The following is an 18,013-nucleotide window of genomic DNA, read 5'->3' as shown; positions in this document are numbered from 1 at the left end:
AAAAAAAATACTAGACAATTTATTACAAAATAAAAATTCCGTAAACAATAATCAAATCATCATTCAAAAGTCCGTTCACTCTATTACATAACAAAAATGCTTTCGGGGCGGGCTTGGAAAATGAGTTGTAGTCTGAAAGAGCTCGGCGCGCGCGCCGCTCGATTCCATGAAAAAAGCGGATCGTGGAAAACTGGACGTTCTAAATTTGAATTTAGTTTTGTGTTTCATAAAAGTAAGTTTATCCGTTAATATGATGAAATAAAACGTGATAGGTTTATTTTTAAGTATACCTATTTGTGTGTCGTGATTATAAAATGTGGAATTTAGTTAATCGTTGTGGTATTTGTGGAAATGTGGAAAGCGGTCGCGAAGCGAAGTGTCGGTTTGTTACTAAAATAAATAATCTTTTCGTTTTAATTGAAAAAAAATCTTCATAAATGATTAAAGTTCAATGTAGTCACCTATCAGTGGCGGGGTGTCAAACATAGGTACCTGTTAGGAGAGCCGCTTTTTGTTTCTTAGTTATCTGTAGGCAAGGTGCTCACGTCTCTCATTGGTAAGCCGGTAGGAATCTAGGAATTGAGCTATAAGTATAGGTACTAGTTAGTACTTATTGACCCTGCCTAAGAAACTCGTGGTTCTAAGCACGAATATTGTACCGATTTTTTGAGTTACCTATGGATGTTTTTAATTTATGATGTCAGAGATGACTGATGTTGATGCGTTATGATACGCAATCTCTGACATCAAAGCCACCTATGTATTAGTATTTTGATTTGATATGTTTTCTCACGAGGCCTCATAGCTTAAGAGATTACTCTTATCTTATCTTATCTGTCTCTCTGTCTGTTTCTGTCATCTGTTTATCTGTCAGGCAATATTCTACATTCTAAACCATATACATAGTATATACAACTTCTAAACCTATGATTTTGGTTTGACAGAAAGTTGTTTATTTATTGTCAATTTATTTGTGGGTCGCATCATTTTCCCTAATGGCCAATTGCTGCTCAGAGCAGTCGAGAGCCGTCCTGAACTATTTGATGATATACAGGCTGTTTATTTAATCACCTGCAATAATTCACGGGCTGAATAAATATAGGTCATACTGAGCAACTTTTACTATGGGACCAACCCCGAAATCGCGAAAATAAATTTACTCTCCCACAGAAAATGTGTCAAGGTCAGACAGCCAAAATGTATGAAACAGCCAATTATTTCTTCCGATTTCGGGGTTGGTCCCGTAGTAAAAGTTGCTCAATATGAACTATAAATTATTGCAGGTGACTAAATAAACACCATGTACCTATACCTACCACTCTCCTTGAGGTCGATTCCAATGTAACGATTTGTTATGGTTTTGATATGACCTTGACATTCGACAAGGCAATTGGTCCCATTGCCTGTCTCACGCTCGATTTTTCACTTTATTTCGCTTGCACCAACCAGTGTGATCGATCTTCAGTCGTATCAAAATAAGATGAATTTCAAATTTAAATAAAATAAATAAAAATAAATATCAGGGGACATTTTACACAGATCAACCTAGCCCCAAACTAAGCAAAGCTTGTACTATTTCGGCTAGGCGACGATATACAATACTTATAAAGATAAATACATACTTATATACATAGAAACACTACCCACTACGGGCTTAGCACGGTAGCATTTTTATCGCCTGTCACCATGCCTGTCACGTTCTAACAAGTATGTAAGTGCGAAAGTTTAACTTGCCCCGTAAACAAGTCTGGCAGTCATGAGTCGAACAAAAAATATACCCTCATATATTCCTATTACTAACCAATTAAATCCTTACGTTAAGACCATTAGGGTCGATTCTTAGTTTTATTCTTGTATTTAATTTTAGTTCACATGAAAATGCAATTGCTTATTGTTAAACATTATCATAATTGCTTGCTTATTGCGTTATTTGTAAATAATTACTTTAAGTTAGCTATTTATAAGTTGTCTTATAAGTGAAATTTCTGTAATTTCTTAGACAATAAATTTCTTTAAACCGAAAGTGACAGGCATGTGACAGGTGATAAAAATGCAACCATGCTGACACCGTAGGCCAGACCGGACGTCGAAATTTTATTTTGCCATGTACATAGGTAGGTATACAAAGCTATACTTACCTGACTTACCTATGTCCGTCAATGTCTGTTGCCGCTATAACAACAAATACTAAAAAGTACGGAACCCTCGGTGCGCGAGTCCGACTCGCACTTGGCCGGTTTTTAATTTCTTAATCAAACCCGTAACAAGTTGTTAAATCTGCATCGGTCTCCTTGTCAAATAATATCAACTTTACTCACCTCATTTCCCGTACGCGCGTACTACTCGATGGAGCCGTTTAAAAATGATTTAGCGCATCTATTTCTGGGGTAAGTATTTTGTGAAACGGGGCTTCTCCTAGATTCCAGTTGTTCGGAATTGCGCGTTTCAGCTGCAATTTGTGAGATTAGGTCATTCAGTTTGTATGTAAGTTTATTACTTGGCACAGGCTCCCAAGACAACATGGAATAATATATATATATATATATATATATATAGGTCATAATATGTACCTATGTACAGTCAAGTGTAAAAATATGGGTGCACAAATCATACATAAAAATATGTTCCATAGCTCTTATGTCAGCGAGTTAAGAACTATGGGACATATTTTTGAGTAGGTTGTCTACGCCCATATTTTTACACTTGACACGTTTAGTACCTAAAGTTCTTGAAAATTTGTACCTACAGGATATTGAGGAAAATTTTATTTTGGAAATGGAAAATTTCGTTCCTCATATAAAAATATGAGAATATTCCGACATTTTGCCAAGTGGAAATTTCGCAATTTTAGAAACTTTCCGGCGGCACGTCAGTAACCACGCTACGTTGGCCTAGAATTTTTTAGCAACAGGTACTTGAGGTAAAGAAACGTACTTTCTTTAATTTGTTTATGAAGAACAAAATAATGACTAGGTTATAACTATGAAATTATCTCTACAAGAGATTACACAGATGAGAAATCAATATACAGAGTTTCATTAACAGGAAATTAAGTTTTCTCAAGTTTTCTCGGTCTTTCGGGTCAATACCAAGGACCAATAATAAGGTCCTAAGGTCAAAAACGGTAAAAAAAATTCAATGGACATTACAAACTTTAACAATTTGGATACATTTTTCTTTTATCATATTTTTTTTAAGAAGGAGAAGGTTTTACATGCCTTAAGGATTAAGTACGAAGATTAGCCTTGAAAGCTCCCAAATTATTAGATGTCCGCAGGAAATTAAAACGCAGGATTAATCCCAAGTCCCATATTAAAAAGTTTTTAAACTTATAAGTACCAATGTCCTTGTTAAGAATAACAATAAATAAGAAAAAAATAAGAATTCATTTATTCATGGCAAAACATAATGCACAATGCTTTAAAAATTAATTACGTTACAACATTACGTTAAGGGGCCCACCGACTAGCAGTCCGCCGGACGATATCGGCCTGTCAGTTAGAACAAAAATTTGACAGTTCCGAACAACTGACGGCGGACTGATAGTCAGTAGGCCCCTTTAGTATCACTCGAGACTGTCAAGACTGCCAATGTTTTGACAGTTCGCTATATTGAATGACCGGCATTGAATTCTGTGCAAGCGTATGCCAAAATGCCGTTACGCTATTTAGGAGTATTTTAGAATTTTAAGCATTGTTCTAAACCTAAACTCTAACACTACAGAAATAAGATTTAGATTTTCAGCATCAGCCAAAATCAAATTTCATAAAAGATTGGGTTCTGAAATGAACGTTACGTGGGTATTATAAAGTCTATTTTCCAATTGTTACCTAAGCTTTCATTCAATTACTTTCCAATAGAATATACCTAACCTATGAATTCTAAAACGACCTAATTATACAGAGTTTGCCTATAGATACGAAGGCCATTTTTTTATTGATATCAAAATGAAAGTAATAAATCAGCTCTTAAAACTGACAATGAATTTGAGCATCGACTATAATAGTTATTTACGATACAAGTGCGGAAAAGAGGAAATTCGAAACGAGTGGCGATAAATTAAAACACGAACGCAGGGAGTGTTTTAAATCGACACGAGTTGCGAATTACCTTTTCGCACGTGTATCGTACAACGTTTTACAGTACATATGGCCCTTTAAACTTTCGACATATGCACGAAAAGTGCTCATTCCCGCACTAGTGCGAAAAAGTAGCACCATATGTACTGTAAACTATTTTACCAATGCACTAAATCGAGTTTAGCAATAGTAATTCACCAAAGCTCTTATATGCAGTACAGCTTTCAAAGAGATACGGCATATCAGCAATTACTTCATTAAAAGTATTAAAACCTTGGCTTTTTTATATAGATTACCGAGTACAAGCAACAAACCACCTCATGTAAGATTTCTTGATTACGTGTAGGTATTACTGATATCGATGTCATTTTACACTGATTCATTTCCAAGGGCTGACACTTTGATAGAGAAAGATAGTCTTATTGCGATTCCTAATAAGAGGAAAGAGAAAATAGTGCCATGCTTTGTCCTTATCACCGACCGGGTGGCATCATAGGTAGGAGGCGATGGCGAAATACCGAAATGTATAAGAGTGAAAGAGAAAAAATTATATGCTGCCCAAATTTTATATGAATATTCTTTCTCGTGTCTTACCCACATGTTCATTTCGGTAAGGATACTAAAAGCTCGGCATTTTAGTTACTAAATCTCGTATAAATGTATGAGTATATTATAAAGGTACGATATTTTGAAGCGCATCAGTAAACCTTGACATATTTGCGAAGGAACGATGCCAACTCGCGATTTATCACTTCAGCGTTTAGTTGGCTGATTGGAACAACATTTGAATGGGCGGCTTATTAGCAGTAAACTTGGCCCCTATTCGACACGTGCCAAAGTAATACGGCTGCCCTAACCTTTTCACGTTCGGTTTACAATGTTGGCATAGCTAGTAACATTGGGGGTTAGGCTTTAGAGCAGGGGTCGGCAACAGGCAACCCCTCTCTTAAGTAATACCTACACACTCTCACTTGCGGCCCGCGAGCCTTCTTGGCTATTTTGTATATATTAAATCACATTTAGAAACGGGTCTATCGCGAATTTATTTTGTTACCTTTATTTACCGACGTTTCGACACAGGTTTCACTGGTCGTGGTCGCGGCTAACTGACGTCCCAGCAAAATGTCAAAACAGAGATTTGTGTGACTACCCCACGAAAAGTGCATTTAAAGTTTGAGGTAGACATCACATTTTCAAACCACCCACTACACATAAAAGTTAATTATTGTCAATAGTCCGACACACAACACTCACAACATCCGCGCACACATCCGAAGATAGATCCCTTGGCTTTAACTTCTGGATCACTGGTCCCCAAGTTGCCGATAAGTTAAAACCATCTTCCCTATTAAAATTTCTGGGGTGCTTCTTGATTTCAATCGCTTCTCGCACAACTCGAGGATAATAATGGCGTTCAGTGGAGACAACTTTTGGTTTATAAAGCTCAATCCAGTGATTTGCGCCGCATGTAAGTAGATGTTCGGCGATCGCGGACTTGTTTACTTGGCGATTTTTTACTGCCGCTATGTGTTATTTCACTCTCTCTTGCACACTTCGTTTGGTTTGACCAATGTGCACACTTCCGCAACTACATTCTATTTTGTAAACGCCCGGATTTTGGTACGGAATGACATCTTTTGGACTGCGTAAAAGATCTGCTACTTTGAATAACGGCTTGTATACAGCCTTGATGGAGAATTTCTTAAGTACTGCTCCTACTTTGTCCGTTATCCCTTTCACATATGGTTAGAACGCTGGTTGTCTGTTGACCTCTGGATGTCTTTCCGTTCTCCTCGGCTTGCGTTTCATCCCCCCTCGGTATCCATTCTTTTCCAGTACAGCTTGGACATGCGCTAGTTCACCGTTCAGGTGCTCAGGGTCACATAAATCATGTGCCCTGTTCACCAAGGACGTGATCACGGATTGTAGGTGCCTTGGGTGATGATGAGAGGATGCCTGTAAGTATCTGTCGGTATGCGTAGGTTTTCTGTACACAGAGTGTGCCAAGGTGCCGTCTGATCTCACCATCAGTTTGACATCCAGAAAAGGTAAGGATCTGTCACATTCTATTTCATGTGTGAATTTCACTCTTGAGTGGATGGAGTTTAGATGCTCGGTGTAACTTTTGACGGTATCGTTATTCCCCTTAAAAATGCAGAAAATATCGTCCACGTACCTCTTCCACATTGCAATGACGTTAGGTCCCGACTCCAGTGCTAACTTCTCAAAATGCTCCATCCAGATGTTAGCGATTACTGGAGCAACCGGATTACCCATTGCTACTCCATCCACCTGGAGGAAATACTGGCCTTGATAATTATATGAAATAGTTTCCCTCCAAGCAGTGTTCCAGTAAAGTGATATACTTTTCCGATATCCTACATTGCTGTAGTTTCTTTTTGATAATGTCCAGACATTCTGTTAATGGAACGTTGGTGAACAAAGATTCTAAATGTGATTTAATATGTGTTCAAACCGCGAAAATTTTAAATGTTATATTTTGTATATAATTTTGACAAACGACAATACCTGATAAAGTCATAAATATTAACAAAGTGCGGCCCGCGTCAATTTCGTTAACTACTATGTGGCCCTTGGCTGCTAAAAGGTTGCCGACCCCTGCTTTAGAGCAACACTGGGGTCACGTTGACACGTAAAAAGTTTCTTTAAATACTCTATAAACTACCACGAAAACGACTAACGCGTAGGTTTTAAAATATGAAGAAACCGGCCAAGTGCGAGTCGGACTCGCGCACCGAGGGTTCGATACTTTTTAGTATTTGTTTTTTTTTTAATCTTTATTAAAGGGCTTTTTCGAGTGAACGAATATGTCGCCCCTAGTATTTGTTGTTATAGCGGCAACAGAAATAAGGAAGGTTGGTTGAAGGTGAAGGTTGACTGGTAAATAATGCCTTGTAGCATTAAGTCCGCCTTTTGTACATTTGTATTTTCTTTTGTGCAATAAAGATTAAATAAATAAAAATACATCATCTGTGAAAATTTCAGCTGTCTAGCTATCACGGTTCATGAGATACAGCCTGGTGACAGACAGACAGACGGACAGACGGACAGCGGAGTCTTAGTAATAGGGTCCCGTTTTTACCCTTTGGGTACGGAACCCTAAAAAGGATCCAAATTTGGTAGTAAGGGAAAATCGGATGCTAAGTATACAAGCAAAATATATGAACGTATTTTTCGTAAAAATAACCTCTGTTAAAATAAATCTTAGTGAAGTCCTACAAACGTGTCGTAAAAAAATATTTAATTTAATTCTGTGTCCAAAGATGGCAGTAAATATACTGTGACTACAAAATTTAGTATGACAATAAACCCTCTATACTCTATTTTCTTTGATACAACATTACCGACACATAAGTACCAATGTACTGCCAAAATCATAAAGCTTTCGTAATTGGTATGAAGATGTTCATGTGTTTAATTTATTTTCCAGTAACATGGGGCTAGAAAATGGCACCAGCGACGTCTTTGAGGTAAGCAAATTGCAATACTTACTATGTTAAATAATTGATATTATTTTGCACGCCATCTATAGAAATATAGCGACACTAACAGTAGCTTACGATACGACGGTTAGTCAGTAGAGGAAGAAATAAACCTAAACCAACTTTATAGAATAGCTTCAAGTCGTTGTAGTTTCTTGTTTGACCAATAGATGGCGGGCTTTTTAAGTTTTCGCCTAATCGCCACTAGATGGCACTGAGCATTTGAAAAATAAAATGATAAGTTGTAAACCTATAAATACTAATTCGATCGGGATGCAATTAAATAACAAGTGTCAATCAGTAGTGCAATAGCAATGTTACGTTTGATAGACGAGAAGAACGTTTGCTACGAACATGTACGTAATTTTGAATTAAATTTATTATTACTATTTTGAAAAATGTGAGTAGATTACATAAATATAGGTAGCTAGAGTAAAAGGTAGTTTTTAAATGTAAACCGTTAAACTAAATATTTTAATTATAATTATTCGCTTTGGTTTGTTATGACTGACATATCTAATCCGTATTGTATTATTAAATTTGACGTACTTATCTTAAAGTTCGAATCGGGCCGAGAGTGGGTAAATAACTAAATATATTTACGAAAATTTAACGTATAGGCTTAAATATTAAATATATATAGTTTCTGTAAAATGAAAGAGCTCATTGTGAGAATCTCAAATACTTGTACTTATATTAGCCGTACCGCCGGAAGATCAGCGCTGACCTTCGGGTCAGCATTATGCTGAGGCGAGACCATTTCGTGGTAAACTTCAACTCCTACCTATTTTATAAATTCCTATAGCTTTTGGCTTTAGTTATACTTTTGTATGTAATTTTAGTTTTAAGTTTATCACGAATAAAACATTTGATTGATTGATTGATTGATATTTTTTTATAATTTTAAAATAATAAGTATGTTATTCAAGAAAATAGGCAAACAATTACCATTCCCCCCGCCCCCTTTATCTCCGAAACTTCTGGGTCTAATGAAAAAAATACACAAACTAGTTCTTTACCTATAGATGACGGGAAAACCTATTAGAAATGTGCAGTCAAGCGTGAGTCGGACTTAATTACTTCGTTTTTGATCCGGCCCCTGCGGGTTTTTAAAGACATTTCACATTAAAAAAAATACATAGTTAAAAATTGTGTAATATAGGGAACCCTTGAAATGCGAGTCCGACTCGCACTTGGCCGGTTTTTCATATTTATCATCCTAAAAGTAAGTTTATAAAAAAACTTTAAAAATCTGCTGTAAAATGTAAGCTTAGTACATAACCCGATAAGTTTGTTTTACAAAATAACTTTAAAGCGATCTAAAGCGGCTGTTTATATCGGGCGATGCCTTTGTTTGACTTCATGACTTTTCACTCGACCGAAAAACAACAGGGGTCAGAACTAGCGGCGGAGTTCAAATATCACTTAAAAGTTTATGACAAAAACGATTGTTTAGTATCAGAGAATAAGTTTAGTAATGTACAATTGTACAGGTTAGAAAGGTCAGGAAAAGTCAGGTAGGGTCAGGTTCAGGTTGTGTTCGAATCAAATACTATTCTTCCCAGATTGATCTAGAATTTCAGAGCGACTTTGAAACAGCTGTTACCTAAATATTAATATTGCCATTATTTGCGCTCGGCCCTGGTACTTATAAACTGTTACTTCCGTACCTACTATGCAAATTGTCTAAGATACAATGGGTAGTATCTAAGTCTTTCGCGTTCATATGTTATATGCTACTTCTCTTTAGACTGCTCTTCTCTTAGAGAAGTATGAAACCTAGAATTAGATTAGAAAGAGACCCAGTCAGAGAACCAGTTATGCATAGCTAAATTATGGAATGAACCAAACATGAACCAACCCGATACGATCGGACCGAGACGACTTTTAACTTTAAAGCCCTCAAGAAAAGAGTGCACTCCATATTAATGTTTCAGGTGTCCATTGGCGATGGTATATACTTTCTTAACATTAGGCGATTCGTCTGCTCATTTGCCTCCTGTATCGTAAAAATAATCAATATAGGATTCGAACCCAGAATTTGATTTCTTATCTACTCGAAGAATGTATTTTTTTAACTGTGTAATGTGGTAAATGTCCACTTTCGGTGTTTCGCAGCTACGCTATTGTTTGCTGCGACATAAACGCATATTGCTTGTGTCAGCGACGATCTATATGTATAAAATGATAGGCATTTGGAAATAGACACATTACGACATAGCTAAACCTACTCTTTAAATCACTCCGCCTATCAACTACGTTACCCTGCTCCTCCCTTCTGAGATAACGATCACCCCTGGATCAGTTACCTCAACACTCATTCAACTCATTTGATTTGCCAGGCACGCACCTCAGAAGAACTCGGGCGCTACCTCATCGCGGCCCGCGACCTGGCCCCAGGGGACCTGGTCCTCACCGAACGACCCCTGGTCTTCGGCCCCAAGGCCACAGTGGTCCCTGAGGCCACCATGCCCTGTGTGGGGTGCTACAGGCCCGTACCTACTGATGTTGGAGAGAGATGTGCTAAGTGAGTGTCTCGCTTTCTTTCTTTAAGACATTTTTGGCATTGTAACCTCTAGTAGCTAATTTGCTTTGCCTTTTATGCTTTAAATCTGGGTTTTGCTGTTTCTTCTTTTAGGGATTTATCCCTATTATACTGTAGCCTATGGGCATTTCTTCCACAGATATTCTTAAGTTTTACGACCTATAAGAACTAATTAGAACCTAAATCTATTTATTTTATTTTTATCAAAACAATTGCATAACAGTACAAAGTCGCTTACATGCAGGTGATAAATATAAAAATGTAAGAAATGTAGTTATCTATGTGAAAGATGTCTTTGGATAGGTTTATTTTGGATTCGTGCATCAAACGAGCTGGTTAAAGGAGACCTGGTCCTCATCGAACGACCCCTAGTGGTCTCACGCTTGTCCCTGAGACTATTAATACGTAAAATAAAATGGGCAGTTTGTTAAGTACATATTTCCTGATCAAAATGACCCAGTCTCATGTATTCCCTGAAGCATTAAAGATACCCAATATAACGGCGTAGCGTAACTTAGTGTACGATGTTTGGACAAATAAGGAATAGTACGTACCTATGGTTTGTGTAAGATTGTCCAATATTTATTAACCTATAGTAAAAAAATAAGTGGTCCGAAAGTTGTTTCCTAAAATTTGGTGGTCTTCTAAAATCTTAAACTACATATATACCTAGTCTTAATAGACACAACGCACACAAACCCTGCAAAAGTATTGACTGTTTTTAGGGTTCCGTACCCAAAGGGTAAAAAAAGGACCCTATTAATAAGAATCCACTGTCCGTCTGTCCGTCTGTCTGTCAACAGGCTGTATCTCATGAACCGTGATAGCTAGACAGTTGAAATTTTCACAGATGATGTATTTCTGTTGCCGCTATAACAACGAATACTAAAATGTACGGAACCCTCGGTGGGCTAGTCCAACTCGCACTTGTCCGGTTTTTTTAGATCCGACGTTCTGGCCGCAGCAATGCCCCTGAGTTATGCGGATTCGAGAAATATGGAGGGTCGTCGGGTTCACATAAATCCATACAACTCCGGATTGCAACCTTTATTTAACTATATGCGGCACAATCAGCTGTTTTTAGGGTTCCAAGGGTAAAAACGGGACCCTATTACTAAGACTCCGCTGTCCGTCTGTCTGTCTGTCACCAGGTTGTATCTCATGAACCGTGACAGCTACAGTTGAAATTTTCACAGATGATGTATGTCTGTGGCCGCGTGGTGGCCGCTATAACAACAAATACTAATAAATACGGAACCCTCGGTGCGCGAATCCGACTCGCACTTGGCCGGTTTTTTTTAACATGTCAAATAGTTCATTGGTTTATAAGTAAGTATAAATTAAACTATACCTATGTAATTACTTGTGTTATTCTCTGATGTGTTCATTTTTTTTTTAAATTTATATTTTAATTTTATAACCATTTATTACCAATTAAGGAAGAGCGGTGCCTCTTAACACAGGTATTTTGTTACTTAAAAAGAGGCTACACTTACCTGTATAAGTAATGCTTACTAAATAAACATTTTTTTTCATAAGTTGTGCAAACATATTTTATTAAATAATTACCTAACTCTAATCCTCCGTCTGGAGGGGATTCCAAGGAGCAAACGAAGTTATCTGGATAACTAAATTGAATACCAAACTATGCAGACATTGTCAAACAACAAACAAATTAAATAATACGAATACTACGAATATTTACAAAGGTCTGACGAGCGAAATGAATGAGATTTCGTTCACTTAATTATATTATTTTAGAAAACAATAAACGTTCAGATTAAATCGAGGTTGACAGGGGTTTGCAGGTCCATCATAATTTTATTAATTTTATGTTTTGTGTACATATTGTATTGTGTAGATATTACAATGCCTATCTAAACAGTAGGTACGGCATGTAAGTGTAATTATGTACACTTTGCCATAAGCAATTATGACTGAAATTGCAACAGTAGCTCGAGCTTACAATTTTACGAACAATATTTATTCCAAATTAAACTATCGTGAGACATATTTCAACAAACTTACTTATATTCAATTCAATTTATTTATTTATAAAATAATAATGAGTAAAGTAAAAGTAAAGCGCTGGTGGCCTAGCGGTAAGAGCGTGCGACTTTCAATCCAGAGGTCGCGGGTTCAAACCCCGGCTCGTACCAATGAGTTTTTCGGAACTTATGTACGAAATATCATTTGATATTTACCAGTCGCTTTTCGGTGAAGGAAAACATCGTGAGGAAACCGGACTGATCCTAACAAGGCCTAGTTCCCCCTCCGGGTTGGAAGGTCAGATGGCAGTCGCTTTCGTAAAAACTAGTGCCTACGTCAATTCTTAGGATTAGTTGTCAAGCGGACCCCAGGCTCCCAGGAGCCGTGGCAAAATGCCGGGATAACACGAGGAAGAAGAAGAATGAGTGAAACCGTACTGATCTAAATATTTTGAATATTTATTGCGTTTATAACACACGTTTTTCGTCTAGTTTCCGTGTGACTTTTTTCATGGCATTTGCCATTGACGTTTAAAAATGGAATGTAAAAATTACAATTTCGCGTAACCCGCTATTTAATAACCTTGTCTCTGCTCGCGCCCCATGACACGGGTGATAGCCACCGCTTGGTGTATAGATAAAATTTTCTCTACCGAGCTCGTTCACTTACCTGTACTAACAATGGCATTCTGTTAAACAAAAGCCTTTTTTTTTCAATTTATTTATTATTAAAAAAAGAGGTACAGTAATTGTTGCTACTTATCTGCCAAACTGCAAAGCAGTTTGTTGACAGAAAACTTATTCTACCCTTCACCACTGTAAATTAAGTTATTTTATCGTTATACATAGTTATACGTTTTACGGTATCACGTGTAAATAGTTGGTCAAACCAAACTGTCAGTAAATGAGATCTTCCCCTCTCTCACTTCCTTTTCTTTTGGGTGCCAGTACTAGTGTAAGACAAAGATATGATGTGTGAGCGCGTGGCCATTGTGCCTGAGCGCGTGGCCATTGTGTGCGAGCCTCAGGCACAAAGGCCACGCGCTCATACAAAAGAAATAATGGCTTTTGTTTAACAAAATGCCATTGTTAGTACAGGTAAGTGAACGAGCTCAGTAGAGAAAATTTTATCTATACCTAACTCTTACATTTCAACAGCATCTACATACATGTTAGCACGCAGTCACGCACGCCTCCCAAATGTCCGGAACACCATTGTCACCGAATACGGAGAGACATTTTGTTAAAAGTATAGTTTGAATCTTCTCAAATGATTTTTACGGCAAAGACCCTGATCTGTTAAACCACTAAACAAAAGCCATTCTTTCTTTTAGTAATACTGTAATGCTGTGTAACTAATTTGAATAATAAAATAAAATAAAAATAAAAATTGTACATGCTAATGTATCGAATATTGCATGCAATTTCTCGCGACGTGTAAATGAAACTAGTGACACGGTGACACCCACAGAATTAACTAACTTAGCGGTTTCACTCACGTATTTTTAGTCACTCGCGCGACATGTTTCGGAGAGCCCACAGATTTAATATATACGCTAGATGACGCAAATACCACGACTTGTATTGAAACCAAGCGTGCCGACTTTTTCATACAAAATTTACGCATAATATAATTTTAAAATTACTTATCTGTGATAATAAATATGCAATGAAGCATTTTTTAGTTTTCACGGACGTCCAGCTGCAACAACCGGCGGCGTGGACTGTAAAGAGCGACGGTCAACCTCGACGCTTGGTCGGGGTTCGGACACGCGAAGTAGATGCATTTGCATCTTCTATGGTATATTTTTATTTCTCATATTTATTTCTGTGGTGACACCTCTCTCTCTAACCTGCGTGTCTTTTTATGACTAACCTAACATAAAACAAAAACGTGCCCTAAATATGTGAATAAACGGGGCCCATTCGTATTTAAAAAGCCACAAGCTTAAAAAACGTCGCTACAGTTGCTACAAACTTTATCATAAAGCAGTCTAGTGGAGGTTAATGGGCATCCAGCCCAACACTCAACTGGCAACTCAAGTTGCCATTGCTTGGCGAGACACAGTAGAGTAATCAATTAATGTACAGGTGTACCAGGCCAATCGACTGCGAGAAATCTCGGCATTTTCTGGCGCATATGATACGACTGTTTACATCGGTGAAATATTTCCGAAGAGAAAACACTGAATCGCTGAATGCTTATCGTAGACGAGCGTATTGCCTGTGTTCTGTGTTTCTCAGTTATTTAAACTTACCTTTTTAATTCGATATTCGGCAATATCACTATTTTTTGCATTTATAATTTACCTATATTGGATGGTTTGAGCATTCGACTCGCTGGCTCTTACTAAGCCAGTGCAATAATGTCCAGGTCAAGTGCTGGTCGACCGTAATTTTATTTAATGTACCTATACATTTTTTGAGCGACGAATTTTTATAAGGTTTTTCTAAGTTAAAACTCTTGAGCTTTTAGTACTGCTTTCGAGGACCAAGTTGTTTAATAGTTCACCTACTAGTTTGTCAATATGCGATTACTTGTATTATTTTATAATATACTATACTATATATAAAGTACATAATGGCGACTAAAGGCGGCTGCAGCTTAAAACTTAAGTTCGATTGGGGCCCATTCGACACTAGAAAGTGACAAGCGGTAACATGGCTACCCCACGATGGCCGTCAGGTTGCCAAATCTGCAATGAGACATTGTCACGATGATATTTATCTCGTGGCCGGATCATGAACTTGGATCATTTCATGAAATGCCATTTTAGAATCGATCACTTTATGATAAGGTTAAGTTAGGGTTTAAGGGTTGACCTTTTCAATAAAATGATCAATTCTAAGATCTGGCCACGACATTTTAATTATAACACGAGTAGGCATATACATTAAGATTAAGGCAGGCACATTACCTTTGGCCGCAGTGTTGAGAAATTAAACCCAATTTTAGATTGAAGTAAGGCTCCACAAAATGCCATAGCTAAGTTCTAAGCTAAGCTTACCTAGTTACATACTTGAAGACTTCACATTCTCTACACTTATTTTACCTAAGCCGTGCTTACTATGAAAACTCCATGTACTCCTTCCTTGTTCATCTTTTGTTTTTAAGAATTGAAACGCGTAATACATTTTATTTATCAAATCTTTCAAGTTGGATTTGCTAGAGAAATTCAAATACCTATTTATGTAATTAGATTTATCCCAATAAGGCCTACTTTCCCCTCTGGGTTGGAAGGTCAGATAACAGTCGCTTTCGTAAAAAGATTAGTTGCCTAGGGGACCCCAAGCTCCCTCGAGCCATGGCAAAAAGCTGACAACACGAGGAAGATGATAATGATAGGCGGTTATGCGAAAACTAGTGACGATTTTAGACGTTCCTGGCGCACAGAGGTATAAACTTTTTGTCCCTTTTCAGATGTGGCTGGCCAGTGTGCAGTGGGAACTGCCCAGGACTGACAGACCCAAGACACCACGGAGCTGAGTGCGTCATACTTAGCGCGCGTCCCGAATGTGTACTGGACAATATGCCTGACTATTATAGGTAAGACAGCTTAATTGCAAAACTGTGTTGGACACCGTACACAGAGCTGCAAAAGTGCGTACCCACTTTTTGAAGGCAGTTCATTAATGAAGAGCATATGCGCTTTTGCAGCTCGCTGTAACAAAGCATCCTTGCTAGACATAGTTCTTCCCAATGGTTTCAAGGTGATCAGGATGAGATAAGGACAAGTGGCGTACGCGAAGAGAGGCTAATGGCTGGCAGTGGGCTGATATGTTGATGATGATGAATCATTGCAGCAATACTTTATCCCTTGTAGTTGCACTTGTCCCTACGCTGGATTAGACTCTTTAACCTTCTCAAAATCATTGGTCCAATATGTTTGAGACTTATCTAAGATACCAGTCTGAGTTATTGTTAAATATTTTCCAGGCATGACGCTCTCCTGCCTCTTCGATGTGCGCTACTGCAGTCGACTGCACCCGAACTGTGGACGAAGCTGTCAGAAATGCAGTCGCATATGGAGTGCCGTTCCCCGGGAACAGACGCTTACGAGTGAGTCGCTAATGAAATGAAAAGCAATATTAAATACCTTAACGGTGAAAAGTTATGCTCTGTGGTATATTATTGTTTAACTAGTACAAATACAAAAGACAAATATGCGCCTGTACTTGTATAGGTTGAGAGCGCAACTGCGTTGCTTATGCTTATCCCATTAAGTATGCGTCAGCATTCCTTCTATCAGCGCTGAAGATAATCCTTAATGGGTTGCCATCGGTGCGTTGCTGCAGGTCGGGGGTAGATGCGTAGGGTTCCTTAACTGTCGTTAAATAATTACAAACATCTTCTTTATTTCAGTGAAGCCAACGAGTTCATTGTAGAATATCTTATGAACAACTTCATCAATAAGCTTGACGAGGAGACGAAGAAGAAATATCTTCCTGAGATGTCAGCAGAACACCTTCACGTATTTTGTGGCATTATTGACACTAATGCACTCGAAATTCGCCTTCTGGAAGGTACTGAGTTACTTGCACTATACACTAATACTTGTATCATGGAACATAGTTGCATACCAAACACAAAACATACCTTTAGTCACGTGACTAAAGATAGGAATGATTTCTTTAAAATCACTGTCAAAGTTGTGGTTCCAGTGTTGAAAGGGAATCATATAACAACAATGTACAGCCATGCTTTATGGGGAACACAAGCGAGGAGACAGCATTTAAAGGATACTAAATATTTTGCCTGTCGGTGTGAAAGATGTGCTGATCCAACTGAACTTGGAACCTACATCAGTGCGATGAAATGTCTAGGAGATGGGGATAGTATTTGCGATGGAATACATTTGCCTGAAGACCCGTTAGATGATGAAACAGATTGGGCTTGTAATAAATGTTCGGTAAAAGTAAATGGATCACAAGTGCTTATGTTAATATCACAAATGGCTGAAGAAATAGAGGCTGTTGAAATGATGGGAGGAACAATACAGATGTGGGAAGATTTGCTTTGCAGATTGTCAATGTTTCTGCATCCAAATCACTATCACTTGTTTTCTATAAAGCACTCCTTGTTACAGCTGTATGGTCGACAAGCGGGTTACACTTCAGATGAAATTTTGAATAGGAAAATCAAAATGTGCAAGGATCTCATTGATATTACCAAGAAACTAGATCCAGGTAACGCTAGATTGAGTTTGTACATGGCTGTTTTGCAACATGAATTACATTCTGCCTTAGTTATGATTGTCAAGAAAGCCAACGGTGAAGGAAAACCTCTGGATGATTTGAAACCACTTATTTCAGAAGCTAAAACTGCTATTAACGGAGCATTAGACTCATTGAAAGATGACATGGAAGAAATAGCCGGAAAAAAGCTATTTGCTGTTATTAATGAGAACAAAAAGGATTTTGATAAGTATTGTAAGAAAAAGAAGATCAACGTTTGATTTTATGTAATTTTCTTGTTTTTTGCTTTTATTTTGTAATCGTTTGTTACCTTATCTTTAAATATCACTGTTGTTTCTTTGTTTGCATTTTCTTATTTTGTAATAATTAAGTATATTTTCGAGGAATTTGTTCCTAATTTTAGTTCAACTATTTTTAGTTTCATCGGATTCGACCATTTATAGTCAAAACATTTCAACTTTAAAAATTCAAGCAGCATTCTCGCTTCCTTATATATCAGCATATTGAAAGATTACTGCATCTACATGCATGTGGCCAACCATGGCATGACTATCTCGCTGGTCCAGCGCTGTGCCATCGTGTAGAGGAGCCATCCAAACCAAATCAAATCCACATGAACGTTATAAAATATTTATCATTCAAAACTATAATTTAAAAGTCAATTCTGTTAATCAACATGAGCAAACAACTCAAAATTTGCAA

General features: G+C 37.6%; 1 protein-coding gene across 3 annotated transcripts; it reads left to right on the top strand.

The window, feature by feature from the left end:
- The first annotated feature begins 136 nt into the window (after positions 1-136).
- On the top strand, positions 137-17,586 carry LOC134746447 (SET domain-containing protein SmydA-8). Of its 3 annotated transcripts, XM_063680820.1 has the most exons (6): positions 137-232; positions 7,531-7,570; positions 9,925-10,109; positions 15,537-15,662; positions 16,053-16,175; positions 16,479-17,586. In XM_063680820.1, the coding sequence occupies exons 2-6, from the start codon at positions 7,535-7,537 to the stop codon at positions 17,569-17,571; spliced, it is 1,563 nt and encodes a 520-aa protein (XP_063536890.1). In that variant the 5' UTR covers positions 137-232; positions 7,531-7,534; the 3' UTR covers positions 17,572-17,586. The 3 variants fall into 3 exon arrangements, with proteins under 3 accessions (XP_063536890.1, XP_063536888.1, XP_063536889.1); XM_063680818.1 differs by lacking the exon at positions 7,531-7,570 and having other exon boundaries at positions 143-232; XM_063680819.1 differs by lacking the exons at positions 137-232; positions 7,531-7,570 and adding an exon at positions 7,813-7,938.
- Positions 17,587-18,013: the final 427 nt, after the last annotated feature.

This window comes from Cydia strobilella, chromosome 13, assembly GCF_947568885.1.
Source record: "Cydia strobilella chromosome 13, ilCydStro3.1, whole genome shotgun sequence".
Lineage (NCBI taxonomy): Eukaryota > Metazoa > Arthropoda > Insecta > Lepidoptera > Tortricidae > Cydia > Cydia strobilella.
The sequence above is the reverse complement of the archived record's forward strand: the minus strand, read 5'-3'. Positions and strand labels throughout refer to the sequence as shown.

What these genes read in the sequence shown, in the direction of transcription:
- LOC134746447 (XM_063680818.1), top strand. Translation starts at nt 167, where the DNA reads ATGAAAAAAGCGGATCGTGGAAAACTGGACGTTCTAAATTTGAATTTA. An exon ending in GTTGGAGAGAGATGTGCTAA is followed by an intron (nt 10,110 to 15,536) that starts GTGAGTGTCTCG and finishes GTCCCTTTTCAG; the next exon opens with ATGTGGCTGGCCAGTGTGCA. An exon ending in CCGGGAACAGACGCTTACGA is followed by an intron (nt 16,176 to 16,478) that starts GTGAGTCGCTAA and finishes TCTTTATTTCAG; the next exon opens with TGAAGCCAACGAGTTCATTG.